The sequence below is a fragment of the Meleagris gallopavo genome, chromosome 15 (assembly GCF_000146605.3).
Source record: "Meleagris gallopavo isolate NT-WF06-2002-E0010 breed Aviagen turkey brand Nicholas breeding stock chromosome 15, Turkey_5.1, whole genome shotgun sequence".
Classification (NCBI taxonomy): domain Eukaryota; kingdom Metazoa; phylum Chordata; class Aves; order Galliformes; family Phasianidae; genus Meleagris; species Meleagris gallopavo.
In genome coordinates, this window is record NC_015025.2 from 121,098 (window position 1) to 137,479 (window position 16,382).

Here is a 16,382-nt window from a genome sequence, read left to right on the forward strand (position 1 = left end):
GCGCTGCTGGCGCTCGGCCCGTCGCCGAGGGTGACACGGACATGTCGCAGGGCGAAAGCCTTTCGCAGCCCGCTCTGACAAACCCTTCCCCCAGCGGGGTCGAGATCCGCAGCGTAGGAGAAAATGCGCTGCCTTCTTCCTCTCCAGCACAGGAAATATCCCAACAGCGCCGCGGCGCTCCGGGCAGGAAATAACGCGGTGCCGGGCGACAGCCGCGCCGTGAGCACCGAGCGGCACCGGCCGGGCCTCGTCCCCAGCGGCGATCCGGGGGGTTGGCACCACGCTCGTGATCCCAGCAGCGGCAGCACTCGCTCTTTTCTGCCCTTTTCCCATTGCTGGAGGTTTTTTCTTGTTTAGGATAGCCTTTGTTTAGGAGAGCGATCCTCACGTGGTGCGGCTGGGAGATTTCCCACGTGTTATTTTAGGGATGCCGCAGTCCGTGGTTTTTGCTCTAGGGGAAGGTGGGTCGTCCTGTGCTCGATCGAGCCCGCTCCGTTATTGTGGCAACAGACACCACTCAGCAATTAAGATCTGGGCTCCTCGGCCTGCGGAGCGAGGCGTGCTCACAACACGTCGCCGGCACCGGCACGCCAACCCCCATCCACGCCGGTAGCAGCAGGCACCGAGAGCCGGCCGTGGGCTGAACGGCAGCAGCTGGCAGAGAATAAACCGTGGAGAAGAATATCCAGGGACGGCACTCAGCGGCGGCCGGGAGGGCAGGCAGGCGGCATCAGAGCAGAGCCCTCGTGCTGTCCCCCCACGGACAGCAGCGTGGGGAGCGGGCACCCCGCCGTGCTCAACCCACACCACCCTGGGGGTTCCTCCAGCGCCGCTGCCACCAGAGCAGCCCGGGAGCGCGGCCGGCCGACCTCGCTAAGTTCATTCCCCAGATACCATTAGCGCTCCGGCTCGGGAGCAGATGGCTCCCTCCGTCCCGAGGTTCATCCCGGACAGATTGCATACAATTTATTAATAACCCAGCAGATGCTCGGGCACTTTCCAGCTCGGATTATATTTCCTGATTGCTCAAATCCCGGCGTGGGGGAGCTGCTCGCTCATCTGCCGCCACTGCTCTTTGTGCCACATCGGCACCGGTGCTCGGCAGGAGCTTCTCCCGTTAAACAGCGTGGTTTGGGGCTCAGGCTTTGCTGATGGAGTTGCTGGAAGCCGGGTTTCCCCCTCCCAGAGCTCTTTTCCAAGCCATGGGGATGCCTTTATCAAGATGAAATTAAAGCAGCACATTATGGAAAACAGCGCTGCTTTTATAGCCCAGATCTGGGCAGTGAAACAGAGCTGGGGGATGCTGACCCCATTCCTCCCCGGCAGAGGGTCTGGAGAGGGGTGGGGGGAGGGTTGTGGGGTGAGGGGCTGTTTGCATCCTGCGAGATCCCTCCTGGAGCAAGGCGTGATGCTCTGAGCTCCATGAAAAGCCATCACAGCCCTTTCAGCAACGCTACTTTCAATTTTAATGTGTAAAATGGGTTTTTCTTTGCTCTGCAGGGAGAAGCACAAAAGCAGCAGGTTGTTTATACTACTGAATAAAAACTAAATGCAGGTCTCGGAGGGATCTTACGCAAACCACTTACCTTGAAACATAACCTCATGGGGAAGTGAGCTACAAGAGATGCATGGTTAATGTTTTACATCTTCAGTGCGGCATCCAAGTAGCTGGCTCAGCATTAGGTACCACAGGTAGTTACAGCCTGGAATGCAGAAGTCAGAGGTAAGCTGCAAGTAGCAGGGCATTAGGGGCCAAAGTTCAGTGAAGCATGAAATAGAGGTCAATCCCAAAGTCTTAAATTAATCTTAAAAGTTAAAGTGAGAGTTTGGAAGGCGAAAGCATTTATTATCAGAATGTCACGGTGTAGTTTTAAAATAAAAATAGGAAGCAGAGAAATCTTTCCTGCTCAGTGACATCTGGGCTCAATAAAAGGCACTTCACTTACTGTGAGTGCAGGTGAGAGACACTCTTGGCAATAACAGCAGAAGAATATTAAAGTCTGTTACATTTTTCATAACTCCTGACATTTGCAGTAGAATTCCACTTCCTTGACTTCACCACACTCTCGGTGCCCAAAATATTTTGTGCAGGGATGAATTTTCTTCATATTTCTTCGTATCTTCTCTGCAAATACAATGAGCATTAAGCAACTGCAGGAAGAAAAGAATTCTTTCCTCTTTGCTCTACAGGGGGGCTCTCAGAGAGAGCTCTTTGGGACCCAAGGTGGAAACATAGACCTTGAACCCAGCAATTCCCATTTCCTGTCTGTAGTATCCCACTACACTACATGTTCCCGCCCAGAAGGAAGCAAAGGGAGATTTCACTATGGGTAAGGTGTTCCCAGCTGTTATTTTATCCTTTTCCCCCATGTTTTCCCCATCTTTCCACCTCCTATCTGTAACAGCTGCAAATACTCTCCCAGGGCAGAAGTTCTCATAGCCCTGAGCACCGTCTCCTTTTTTCTTTCACAGGTCTCCCACATACCTACATCCTCTGCAGGTTTCCTAGGCCAGGTCACAACAGAAGCACAAAATGAGCAAACACAGTGACGAAAATATTGCCTGTGTTGATAAAAGAAGTTCTTCTATCATGCATCACTTTGTGTCTCTGACAAATTGTCACCACAACAAGTAAATCTTTGTAAATAGCACACACATTTAAAAGGAATGTATAATGATGTGAGCTGTTGTTCTGTCATTTTTTTCAGTCCTGACCTCCTCATTGCTGAGCTTGGAAAGAGGGAAGTAGGGGACATAGCCAAAATAATAAAAGTTAAAAAGTAGAAGTTAGTAATAAACAAATAAAGGGTTCACTTCCTGCTTCTTTTCCTTTTCCCTTTCCTTTTCCCTTCTCCTTCTCCTGCTCCCTCCCCCTCTCCTTTCCCTTTCTTTCCCCTTTCCCTTTCCCTTCCCTCTTTTCCTCTTTTTCCTTTTCTTTCATTTTCTTTCTTTTTCTTTTTTTTTTATCTTCATAATCACCTTGGAAGAGAAAGGATCAGCCTTCAGGACAGACATATCCTGATAAGAAACAAACAGAAGTGTGCTCTGGAGATCATCCTGTACATATATGCAGAAGAATCATTTGGGAATTTCAGCTCTGACAGGAGTGGAAATTTTTGAGGAAGTGAAAAAGGGAAGGGGAAGCAGGGCTCTTGGGCCAGCTGTTCAAAGTGGGGAAAAAGTCTTCAGCACTGATAGAGATTTCTAAGAAGGTGCAACAGGGAAGAGGCCAAAAAGACAGGGCAGGCATCAGAGCCCATCAGCATGTGGCAGCAGCAAGCATGGTTAGGATGGGGTACACCCAGGGCTCCCAGAACACTAAGCTGCAAATGGGAAAAGCAGAGACTAGATCATCTGACAGCTTCATAGTGTTGCACTGGGCTGTATGTTGTAAGGAAATGCAATGTGAAAATAGCAACATCTGAATAGTCTGAGTTCTTGCTGCAACTGCAGCGACACATCCATCTCTTTTGGGTGAAGAATTGCAAAAAGGTGATGGGTTCTGTCCCAGAATGGAGCCTGGAAAGGATGGATGTTTCTTACCATAAGGGCAGTGAGGCACTGGCACAGTTTGCCCAGAGAGGTGGCGGTGCCCCATCCCTGCAGACACCCAGGGTCCGGCTGGTGGGCTGTGAGCACTGATGGAGCTGTGGGTGTCCCCGTGTACTGCAGAGGGTTGGACTGGATGGCCTTTGAGGGCCCCTTCCAACACAAACAGTTCTATGATTCTATGATGTCTGAGCTCCCCTCTGCTTGAAGCAGGCTGCCAGGTCTGTGTACTGGAAGAGACTTTACTCTGCTTGATATTTCCTTGGGATCAGCTTTCAGCATTTGGAAGCTGAAAAAAGTGTATTTGTTTGGTTCATTTTGTTAGAGATATGCCTACATTGTTCTTATTTCGGAGGTCTTCTTGTGTACGTGAGTTTAAGGGTGCTCTCACCATTTGTCATCTCTATAGTTCTCTACTCATCATTAAGGCACCAACCAGGTGCATGCATGCCAACAGATTTTAGTGAAAAATAATAAAGCAGCAAACAATCCAGTTAAGCCAATGAACGAGTCCCACAGCCCCAGCCTGGAAAAGGCTGAAAGCCGCTTGTGGATTGATATGTAATTTGCCACTGAAATAAATAAACAAATCAAACCTTAAGCACCATAGCACTCATCAGGAGCACAAAAGTCAGGGCAGATTTGCAGCCTCCTTCCTTGGCACTGGGAAAAAATAAAGGTAACCAGAGCCTGACTCACAGTCTCAGCCCTTGTATCAAATCCAAACATCAAGGTCTGTTACATTTTGCAAATGCAGGGCACCACGCAGATTGCCACCAGCTGGCACTCCCTGGTTTGACATGCAGCATGGGCACCAGTCTCTGGTCTCCAGCTTTTTGCCTTCCTCCATCTCTTGGTCTCTTTTGGGCAGCAGCGCACTCAGGTCCACCCCATACAGAAACATGCTGCAGGGAGCCGCTCTCCCCACACTCTGCCCAAAGCCCCAGGTGTGCCGAAGGGCTCACTGAGAAGCTGGAGGCTGTTGGCTTCTGTAGTTGCTCTATCTGTCCCCAGAGGCAATGGACAATGCTGTTCTCTCAATTTTTTTGCTCATACAAGATCCTTTTCAGGCTTAGTTCACAGCCTTGTTTACCCACTGCTTGGCTTTTCCATTGGATCCCAGGAAGAAGCCAGGCACACAGTCCTGATGAAAATCTCGGCATGTAAAGGGAGAATTTATATTTTGCTTCCTGCTTTTGCTATTGGTTTTACATGCGATTGCTCATCAGAAACCAATTACTCCAGAAAGGCCTGGGTTTGGGTCCCCACTGCTGCTAGCAGGATGAATAGCCTCATTTACAATCTCTCAACTGGAAAACAAAAAGTAATGATAATAAAAAAAAAAAAAGTCTCTTCTAATTCTCTGGGCCCCTGTTGTAATTCACAAGAAAATTAAACTAATAACTCTCTCTGTGAGTGTGTTATGTAGATGGCAAGAGTCAAGGCTAAATGGATGGAGCTATCCCAGGCAAGGTCCCCAGGGAAGGAACCTCAGAGCAGGCAACTGCTGTGCGTTGCAAGGCTCAGAGCTTCTCCAGCAATGCAATCCAATTGGAAAGGAGGATTTTATTATCTTTTTTTAATCCTTTTAACTCAAATTCCACCTGCAGGCATCACAGAACTTCTGCGATGTTTTGCTGTGCTCATTTCCCACCCTGTTTCCATTTCCTATCTGCATAGGGTCTCCTTGCAAAGAAACTTCTCCACACCAACAGAAGTGAGCATGGATTTGGCAGTTGGTTATCACAGATCTTCCTCATAAGCAAAGTTAGAAGGTATTCCTCAGGCACTGAGGGAGACAGAGGCTCATCTCACGTGACATCACCAGGACAGGGGATCTTGGAGAACACAGGGGCAGACTCTGCCCTAACTGAGTACTCTGTAGATGCTGGGACTGTGATCAGACTGTGATAACTTTGCAGACAAAAGTTAAAGGGAAGACGAGCAGATTGAGCAAAGCAAACAATATATATTGTTGCAAATAAATATTTCCTGCCACCAGAAAAACTAAGATTTAGCTTTAGAAATTGATCATGGGATCACATTCCTGAAGCCCGATCATCCAGGGGAGACTCAAAGCAAGTAGGAAGTCTGCTCCTCTGGTCTCTGATCAAACACCAGGGACAGGCAGTTGCTGCACACACAGCTTTATTTCCACCTCTAGCGAAAAGCAAGGTAGAGATTGGGGAAGTGGGATCCTATGGATGGGATTCAGCTCCACATCCAACTCCTCACGTATAGATGCCTGCAGGGATGTGCATTTGGGTGAGCTGGGTGGAGGTGTTCCATCTGCTCTCAGGAGAAGTTCAGTCAGTGCAGGAGTAAGGCTATTATATGAGAGGTTCAAACTAATCATAGATTTAGCGATGGTGATGCCCAGCCAGAAGCTGCCCAGCCAGGGGGTGGGATCACTGCCCCTGGAGGTGATGCAGAGACACTGAGGTGGCACTGAGGGATGTGGTCAGTGGGCATGGTGGGGGTGGGCTGATGTTGGACTGGAGTCCTCGAGGCGCTTTCCAACCTTTATGATTCTATGATTTGAAGTCTGCCTAAAACTTGCAGTGGATAGCTGCTTGGCAAAGCTCACAGTAGTATTACCTTTATATAAACTCACTGGAATTACAATGGACAACAGCTTTGCGAAGTCTGTAACAAGATTCAAAACTGATAGCACCCTTCTGTGCCAAAAGTGAGGTCAGAGACAGAGAAAGAACAAGTCAAAAAGTGAAACGAAAAGGAAAGACATCTCCACTCTTGGATCCACCCAAAAGTACAGTCAGAGACTTTGCTCCCACACTAACTCAGCCTAGCCCGGACGGTAGCTGAGGTAGCCCCCATACCCAGCAACTTGCAAAAAGGATTATCAGTGTCCTTGTGATGTGAGAGTCCAAACCAGTCCCTAATTTCAGACAGACTTGAGCTGAAACAAATTCCCCAATGGTTATCTGTGTTATTGTTTGCACCGCAGTGAACTCCAACGCTTTTTAGGGGAAAATTTGGATCCAGACATCCAATGACTCACTGCGGCAGAACAAATTTAGACAGCTCATCTTCTCTCTGGGTTCACACAGCAATTTCACCCCCATTTTCCTATTTCACATGCAGCATGCTGTCACACACTCTTTCCATCTCGGCCTATCTGAAACCCTGCTAATACTGGTAATGATTTTCTTGATTGATGGTTGCTTTCCCTGCTTCTCTTCCTTTTGTACAAATGGGATTTATTTTCTGTGCAGGCAAAAATGTATGATAAGACATTTCTGGAGCTATTTAATGACATTTTCTGTTGTAGGCATTATTGAAATGAATGGGTTCAATGTGAAGACCTCGGTGACCCTTCTGCGAATCTTCTCTCTTTCTTCATTTCTTCCATCGCATTTTTTTTCACCTGTTGTTGCAGATATCCCTGGTAATGAATTAAAATAAATATCTCATCACAAATGCCTCCGGATCCTCTGGATGTATTTCTGACGGTCGGCTGCACAAATGTTTTATTTTTCAATCCGTTTAACACGAACATGTTTGCCCTTCTTCCTGGCATCGGAGGAACGCTTTGAATTCCAAATGCAGAAGTAAAAAATTGCTGCTATTGTTTAAAACATTCAAAGAATGTATCATTTATTCAAATGTAAGATTTGGAAATCAGTGAGTTCCATGGGAGATGAATCATTAGCAAAAGTGCAGATTGTACTAGAGGTCATATTTAATTCATTTTCAAAGCTTCATTCTGTGCTTTTTGGTCCAGTGTGCCATCAGTTATTCAATACACAAAGGTGTCTACTTTGTTCTCACAATAATTAAGCTGATTAAGTCATATTATCACTAACAAGAAACATTAACTCCGCTTGAGTGAAGGCTGCAAACGGAGCCAGTGACATTTCCACCATGTAGATTGAGAGCACACTGCAGGAGGAGCGGGAGGCAAAGCCTGGCCGACTCCTTCCTGCGAGCCCTGTGGAGCAAGCAGGAATTGATGTTTTCAGAGCAGTTAAAAAAAAAAAAAAAGTGCAAAGAAGCAGAGAAAGTCAACACACGGCAGTCGTGCGGACCGTTTCTGAGTGTGGCAGAGGCGAAATTATTATGACACAAGCTGGAGGATTTTTGTTTCTGCCGAACAAAAGGAGGCGGAGGGGGATGCAGCAGGAGTGTCATCAGGGTGAGCCTGCTGATAGAGGCAGTGGAGACACTGGGGCAATCTGAAAAGAAATCAGGAAGGGTCTGGATCCATTCCCAAATTGAGGCACGATAATTCCAGTGGCATCATCAGGTCAGAAAACACAACAAAATGAAGGCCTAGCCTCACTGGAGATGGGGATTAACCACGAGTCCACAACTTTGGGCTCGATCCAGAACTCACCCAGGGCCAACATGTAGCCCGTCTGCTCCCTGGGGCTTTGAGGTCCCGCTGACCCCGCTCCCTCTGATGAGTAGTGCACACACACGTGCCCATGGCTCTGCCCACAATCCACAGAGGTTTGCTGGGGCTCTTTGGATGCTACTCAGCTCCACGCGCTGCAGACTGGGGTAGAGCTGAGCACCAGCCCCTCTGGGCCCTTTCTGGCCTCTTTTTTCTCTGCCTCTGGATTCAATTTGTCTCTCTGCTATACGCTTTTAAGTCATTACAGAGATATAGCAATGTTTCCATCCAAAGAGTCTATTCAGCAAGAGTGAGAGCACAAAAAAGCACCATTTGAGCTGGTGCCCAGAAGCACTCTGTGCTGCCTAACGCAGCCCACAGCACTTTGCAGCCAGCGGCACCACATGGCAGCTTTCCCACTGTTGGAGACAACATCTCAGGCTGGCTGGCAGGTCCCTGAGAGCAGGATTTGCCTCTGGATCTCTGAAAGACCTGGGATGTATGAGCGGAGTGTATGGATGGAGAGCACTGAGGATGGCTCTGTCTCTGAAGCAGCTCTCGTGCCTGATGCATTACCAGACTACAGAAACCAGCTAATGCCCATGAGCTGTGCGGGAGTGTAAGCACAGGAAGAGTTGTAAAAATAACTGGTTGTAGGGTAGAGAGCTTGCATTTTTAATGACTGCCTGTCCCTATGGAAGATTGTGAAATGAGGAAGAGCTGTCAGGCTGACCGTTCTGACCAGGCATGCCCTTTGTGGATGGGGCAGCGCTGTAGCTGCCGTCAGGTTTAAGTGCTATCTCCACTATGACAAGTCTCTCCTTTTATTGATATTGGAATTGAACCATTTTAGTGCAGGATTTCCTCCAGCAAAGCAGAGAATGCTCAGGGCAGGTGGAGGGCTGGGGCAGGGCTGAGCTGACCAGCCCAGAAAGCTCTCAGAGGAGACCTGATCTGAGCCGTGCTGCATGCCTGCGGGTCAGTGGGATGTGCAGATGTGTGAGTGTGTGTCTAGATGGCTTCTCCTGTGTGAGATGCCCCCGTGCAAACTGCCCATTCCCAATGCCTATGGTTTGGGGGCTCAATTTTGGGATGCAACTTCTGCAACTCCAATACAATTCAATGGCTCCGCGTCATTAGATCCAGTGTGCCGTGGGTCTCATGCACTGGGCATGCAGAGGGGCTGCAGCACTCTCCTAATGCCTGGCCTGCACCACCTGACAACAGCAGGGAAGTTATTGCTGGAGCTAAGCTGGGAGAGGGAGATGCTTGCTGCCCCCGCAGGGAGTCAAGTCCATTTGATGCTTTTATTGCTTCTTGAGGCTGTTATTAATTTTATTGTATCACTTTGCATAATTCTTTTGTCTTCTGAAGCAGTGAAACAGGCTAATGCTGTTCGGGGGTCTCAGGCAGCAGCTGTTTTGGGTTCTATTTTACCGTTAGCACTCTGCAGAGGCCATTGCAGAATCCACTTGGCAGCAACAAATCCTTCATCCTACCTTCTAATTGGGACAGGGAATCTTTCATCTGCTCACAGCCAGGCAAATGCAAGCTGGGACTGGAGGCACAAGCAGCAGCCAGGTCCCTTTCATGTCCACAGCCCACTCCTCCCGGGGCTCTGACTCCCACAGGCCCCTCGGTGTGCTCCTGCACCAAAATGCACATTACCTGCACATAGACGAGGACTTTTCTGGGTTAATCCCAAAAGCCGCACTGCAGCCTCCTCAGATCCATCCCCGAACAAGCAGGGACAGGAGAAGGAACAGCCACAGCGTGGCCATCTCTGCACTTCATCTCAAGCTGAGCCCCTTCCCACCTCCAGCTAGGAGCCCCCAGCTGGTACTGCCCTCCCTGTTCCCCGCTGGACCCTCCCCCAGGCACATCCAGGTTATCTCCTCCTGCACTCCTATTCCTGCAGCAAGCTGGTGGGCGGTGAGCAGCTAGGGGAAAGCTGAAATGAGCTATAGAAGGCAATGCACCATGATAAACAATAATCCACAGTGAGATCCAACGCCCCTCCCCAGCAGCTCCAGGCATCTCCATTGCCACTGATGCTTTTCTGCCAGGCCCTTAGGTGGGCCTGAGTGCAGCAAGAGGGGACCTCGAGCCCCCAGCCTCTGGGTGAAAGGAATGAATGAGCCTTCGTAGGCTGCTCCAGCAGTGAAGAAAGCCATAGGGTCTGCATGTGTGCTGGAGCTGATTCCTGCTTTGCAGCTCAGTGATGATCCCTGCCACCGGGTGCAGCTGGGGCTCAGGACAGTCAGCAGGCAGAGTGAGCTAGCAAAATACCATTTATTGGTACAAATCAGACATCATGAAACAAACTTGCTTTAGAAAGAGCTGTCATGTTCTGCACAGATGGGCCTGGACTCGAGCTATCTGGTCACAGGCGAGCGATCAGAAATACTGGCAGACAGAGCGGGTGCACAGGTGTGGGGTTCTGGGGCTGCAGCCCGGCCCTCAGGCTCCTGGCAGCCAGGTGGAAGTCCTTGAAGAGGAGAGAGAGCAGCGGGAGCTGCGTGTCCTGCACAGGTGGGGTTAACCAAGGTGCTCAGGACTTGGAAAAATGGAGATGCAAGTGAGAACAGGGGAGAAAAGGGGAGAGAGTTGTCACCATGCTGGGACTCCTCTGAAGAAGGAAACTTCCTCTCAGATGATGTCGCCTTGGAGATACCCAGCAGGGCCTCACCCTGTGCATCTCCAACAGCCCTTCTGGCCATCCTGTGCTGTTTGCAGAGCAGGGACTGGTAGCATCCAGGATACAGCTGCATCCTGGACTTCACAGTTCTGCATGTGTCAGATGGTAGTTTGAAGGGAAGCCCACATAATGGCTGGGATTGCACTCAGAAACCAGACACCAGCTCTGGATGTGCAGCATCTCCTACTGAGTCCCAGGAGCAGGGCACTGGTTGCTGCCCACTACCTGATGCCACATTTGGTCTGTGTACATCTCCCTTCTTCCTGGGGCAGAAATACAGGCATGCAGCACAGTACATTCACACAGCCAGACAAGACAAAGTGACAACATTTACAGAGATGGATCGCCCCTAAAGGGGACATGGGAATGGGTAAACACAAGGCAGATTTGCTGAAATCTGCTCACCTGGACCCCCAGCAGCACCTGCTGCCAACACAGCTCTAAAAGAGACAGGAGAAACACCTTTCACCCCTTCTCCCCCCCATCCTGCCTCATCCTCTCGCTCCTTTCCCTCTCCCCAGGCAGCCCTACAAACTCTGGAGCAGTCTGTGAATGGAGCTGTGTGTTGCAGATGGACTCAGCAGCTGAAGTAAAGTGTAATGTGGGTGATCCAGGCCTGGCACCAGACACTATTTCAGGTCGTTGTTGATAACCACACTGTCAGGCATATCGTAGTACGTCGTCATTTTCTTCCTCTTGCCAAAGGTGGAAAAGCTGTTCTTGCTCTCCTGGCCTGGAACCAGGGGGCCATCTTTACTAGAAAGCAGAGTTGGGGTGCCGGGGATGTAGACGTTGTGCTGGTAATCTGGGGCTGGGATGTGACCAGGGTACAAGGGGCCATACTGGGGTGCCCAGATGCTGTTGGTGCCCGCTGAGGCCTTCTGAAACTCTGGAGAAAAGATGGGTGTGAGGATGGCTTGTTGGGGTCTGCAGCCCTTTTCAGGGGGACGGTCACAGCCACGTCCCAGAACACTCATGTGTCACCACCCTCCCTCCGTCCCAGGGCCATGGGCAGCCCTGTGCACACTGCTGAGGGCAGGGCTGTGTCACCCCAGGGACATCATCTGGTTCTGGTCTCCCACCCCAGCACCCTCATACTGACCAGAGACCGGGGTCACCAGCGTGCACAGCCTCTCGTGCTCCTTCTGCAGGGCTCTGCGGATTTCCCCCACATCCTCCAGGCTCTGGGAGCTAAAGAGAAGAGACCAAAGAGACCAATCCAGTGCTGCATCAGCGGGAGCCTCCCCATCCCCACAGCCCCTCCACCTGTGCCCCCAGGTCCCGTACCTCTTCAGCGCAGGTCGTTGCATGCTGGGGGGCAGCCAGTCTGTGTTGGGCTGCTTTATCTGGAAACACAGAGTGGGGAATGTCTGTTAGCCTTCAGTAACAAGCAAGGCCCCAACTCCTCCATCCTCTCCTCCTGTGGGAAGCTCTAATTTTACAGACAGGACAACTGAGGCAGAGCTAATCCATCCCCCCTCTTCTGGGACCCCCACTCAGGGCACTGGGTTGTCACAGAGGCAGACTCGCTCACCACCTGTGTGAGGGTTCCATCGCCAAGCTCTGCTCTGGGGAGAGAGAGCAGATTTTAATTCTAAAAACCCTTTTATGCAGATGTGATGATGACTTCACCCAGGTCTCCGGAACCTGAGGGTGCAGAATGGGCTCGATGATCTGGGGCTTTAGTATCCCATTAACACAACAGGCAAAGCCAGCGATGCAAGGAGATGCAGAGGGAGAGCCTGCTGGCAGCGAGTCCTGTGCTCTCCTTGCAGGGCTGTTTCATTAGAAGTCCGAAGTAAGTGGATTAGATGCTTCATCACTCTCCAGCTTTGTAATCGTGTTTTGGACAGAGTCTCTCGTTGGGAAAATGAGGCATCCCTGATTTCAATACCTAACAAATGTTGACATCAGAATCCCACCCTGAGATCTCCACTTCCTCCCCAGCAACAAAGCCCATAGCCATAGTGCCTGGATGTGGACATGAGTGGGTCCCCGCTGCAACCCCTGGCATGGAGAAGAACAGAGGTGTCCTGGTGTGGAGATGGTCCCCTCACCCCCCTCCCCCACCCTCGGGCACTGAAGCAGCTCCATGGCCTCTAATGCATGCAGAAGGTGGTGGGCAGGAGACTCCATCTCACTCCTGCTTTTCCCCATGGGGAATCTCGGTGGAGCATCCCCACCACCCAACCCTATCCTCCGTGAGGACCAGCGCCTGATTCCTCCTGTGGGCTGACGGGTGAGACCCCTGGGGGTAGGGGACATGGAGGAGTGCGGTGCCAGCCCTGTGCCCACCTCACCTGCTTGGGGCCATGGAGGGGCTGCCCTGGCCGGGACCGCTTCCCAGCAGCAGGCAGGTTCCCAGGGCCTTTCTCATTGTTGCGGGGCAGGCTGCAGGGCTTGAGGAACATGAAGTCGCTCTGGGCAGACTCTGGCCCGAGGCACAGCTTGTAGCAGTAGCCTGGGGGGCCACCATCGGGCACATCGAGGTGGGTGGCCGTGCTGGCACCAGGCTGTGCTGCAAGGTTGGATGTCTTGAGGCCGTCGGGAGAGCGCCTGGGCCGGGGGCAGCAGCAGCAGCCGTCACCCTGCCAGGGGTATCGCATCCCACGGCATCGGATGGCCGTGAGGATGAGGATGGCCAGCAGGAAGGTGAAGGAGATGGAACCCAGGGACACCAGGAGGTAGAGAGTGAGTGGAGAGGAGGAGGAGGCTTCTGGGGGGAGGCTGAAGTTGCTGAAGTCAGAGAGAGTCTGTGGCATTGTCTCCACCACGGAAAGCAGGAGGGACACAGTGGCCGAGAGCGATGGCTGCCCTCCATCCCTCACCTGCACCACCAGGCGCTGCCGGGCCGCATCCTGCTCCAGGAAGGAGCGGAGGGTGCGCAGCTCACCTGTGTCCGGTGCCAGGCTGAACAGTGTGAAGTCGGTGGCTTGGAGCAGCTGGTATGACAGACGGGAGTTCAGCCCTGCATCTGCGTCCACTGCTGACACTGTGCCCACCAGGTAGCCAGGCCCGGCAGAGCGCGGCACCAGCTCGGTGGCCACAGAGCCATTGCGCGGCATGGGGGACACGATGACGGGAGCATTGTCATTCTGGTCCAGCACGAAGATGTGCACGGTGACATTGGCACTGAGCGGGGGGAAGCCCGCATCCTGCGCTTGCACCTGGATCTGGAAGCTGCGGATCTGCTCATAATCAAGGGAGCGTAGGGCATACATGTGCCCGCTGTCTGAGTTGATGGACACGTAGGTGCCCACGGGCATGCCATGGATGTGCCCGTCGGTGATGGAGTAGGACAGGTAGGCGTTCTGCTGGCAGTCGGGGTCCAGAGCGCTGACAGAACAGATGGAGGCCCCTGGCGCGTTGTTCTCCATCACGTAGACGCTGTAGGAGGGCTGCAGGAAGTGCGGGGCATTGTCGTTCACATCAGACACCGGCACAGTGAGGGTGCTGCGGGTCAGCAGGGCAGGGGATCCCATGTCCCGGGCCATGATGCTGATGTTGTACTCGGACACCGCCTCCCGGTCCAGTGGCTCCGTGGTAACCAGTGTGTAGTAGTTGCGGAAGGAGGAGCGGAGCTCAAAGGGCACACTGGGGCTCAGCTCACAGCTCACACGCCCGTTGTCTCCGGAGTCCCGGTCCAGAACACTGATGACTGCGATGACGGTGCCCGGTGGGGCATCTTCCTGCACCGGCGTGGAAACTGAGGTGAGGGTCACCTCAGGCGCGTTGTCATTCACATCGAGGAGGTGCACAAGCACCCGGCAGTGCACAGCCACCGCTGAGGGCCCACGGTCCTTGGCTTGCACGTAGAGTTCATGCAGGCTGGCACGCTCGTAGTCCAGGGGGCCCTTCAGCAGTACCTGCCCACTGCGGGGCTCCACGCGGAAGAGCTCTCGGACGCTTGGTGGCGCGTGCCCGCTGAAGGAGTACTCAATCTCCCCATTGGGGCCCTCATCCAGGTCGGTGGCGTTTAGCTGGATGACCAAGGTGCCGGCGGGGGCATCCTCGGGCAGGCTCACTCCGTACGAGGGTTGGTCAAAGGCAGGAATATTGTCGTTGGCATCCAGCACAGTGACGAGGACATGGGCTGTGCCCGAGCGCCTGGGGATGCCACCGTCGAGCGCGGTGAGCAGCAGCCGGTGCGTGCGTTGCTGCTCACGGTCTAGGGCGCGCTCCAGCACCAGCTCTGCAAACTTGCTGGCGTCGCTGCGTGTCTGCACCTCAAGAGAGAAGAAGCCATTGGGGCTGAGCTGGTAGGTGTGCACCGAGTTGGTGCCCACATCAGGATCCTGGGCGCTCTCAAGCGGGAAGCGGGCACCCAGCATGGCGGACTCAGCCACCTCGAGCACATACTCCTGCCAGGGGAAGGTGGGAGCGTGGTCGTTGATGTCCAGCACCTCCACCTCCACACGGTACAGCTCCAGAGGGCTCTCGACAAGCAGCTGCAGGTGGAGCAGGCAGGGGCCCCCTGTTTCGCACACCTCCTCCCGGTCGATCCGCTCGTTCACAAAGAGGATCCCGTTCTCCAGGTTCACTTCCAGATGCTGCCTCGCCCCGGCCCCGGCCACAATCCGGAACCGCCGCGCCGACAGCGTGGACACGTCCAGCCCCAGGTCCTCGCCGAGGTTGGCCACGAAAGCTCCGTGCTCCAGCTCCTCGGGCACAGCATAGCGCAGCTGCCCACCCGTGGAGTGCGGCGCGGCCAGGAGGGAGAGGAGGAGGAGGAGGGAGGGGAGGGAAAGCTGCCCCCTCCCGCAACTTGCCCCGGTCCCCATGGCCACGCAGCCCCTCTGCAGCCCGCCCGCTGTGCCCGTCCTCGCTCTTCCGAGGGGTTCCGTTCTGCCGGAGTCGGCGGGGAGGGCCGTTCCCTGTGCTCCGACCACGCTGTACCGGCCCCGCCGCGGTCTCCTCTTAACCCCTTCCCCGCCGGAGCCGCTATCAATCAGGGGATGGGGCTGAACCCGGAGGGGGAGGCGAAGCCGCGCTAAAAGCGAGCGGAGCCCCGGTGAGCCCGACCGCTGCCCCGGCCCAGGGTGCCGGTGTTACCCCGCAGCTGCAGCGCCCGTCCCCGCGGTAAGATTAAGAGGAGCGCGGATCGCAGCGGCTGCCAAATCCCCCGGCTGCGTCCCCCGCCGTGCCGGTCCTAACCTTTAGCAGATGGTTAAGCCCCTCCAGACTTGATTACATTTCCCCGCACACCGTTTTCCTTGTAATGCGGAGTTTTTAATTACCGGAGCAGGGGGATTACAGCCTCGGATAAAGCTGAGCCCATCGGCATGGAGGCACTGAGAGACCCCCCCCGGACCCTGCCTGCCTCCGCCCCCGACCTCCCCTCTACCCGCGGCCCCGCGCCCGTCGGTACCGAACGCAGCCCTCTCCCGAACCCCGTCCGCGATCCCACCAGGATTAGAGCTCCGGGCTCTCCCCGCAGCGGGGACACGGGCACAAACTTTCCTCCGGCTCCGAAGCGGGAGGAGGGCACGGACAGAGCCCCGGTTCCTGTCCGGCCTCCGGAGGACGACCCCCGCCCCGCCCGGTACCGGACCCGGAGGACGATCCTCGCTGCGCTCTCTCCCGTAGCTCCGCAGACTCCCGTTAGCGGGACGGCGCGGACAGCCGCTCCCCGGTGCTGAAGTCCCGGATAATCCCCTAACGATCTAGTTAAGGGATCGGCGGGGCTCGGAGCGGCTTGAGCTGAGCACGGATATTTTACCGCCTTTGTCTCTGCCTCCCGGTCCCCGGCGGGCTCCCGCGGAAGGGAATTGCCGGCTC

General features: G+C 53.6%; 1 protein-coding gene across 1 annotated transcript; it reads right to left on the reverse strand.

Annotated features, from left to right (window-relative positions):
* Nucleotides 1-10,187: 10,187 nt before the first annotated feature.
* Nucleotides 10,188-16,313, reverse strand: LOC100546611 (protocadherin-10-like). Its single transcript, XM_003210228.3, has 4 exons — nucleotides 12,905-16,313; nucleotides 11,892-11,950; nucleotides 11,707-11,795; nucleotides 10,188-11,493 (listed from the first exon to the last, which is right to left on the reverse strand). The coding sequence occupies exons 1-4, from the start codon at nucleotides 15,383-15,385 to the stop codon at nucleotides 11,234-11,236; spliced, it is 2,889 nt and encodes a 962-aa protein (XP_003210276.2). The 5' UTR covers nucleotides 15,386-16,313; the 3' UTR covers nucleotides 10,188-11,233.
* Between the last annotated feature and the right edge of the window lie 69 nt (nucleotides 16,314-16,382).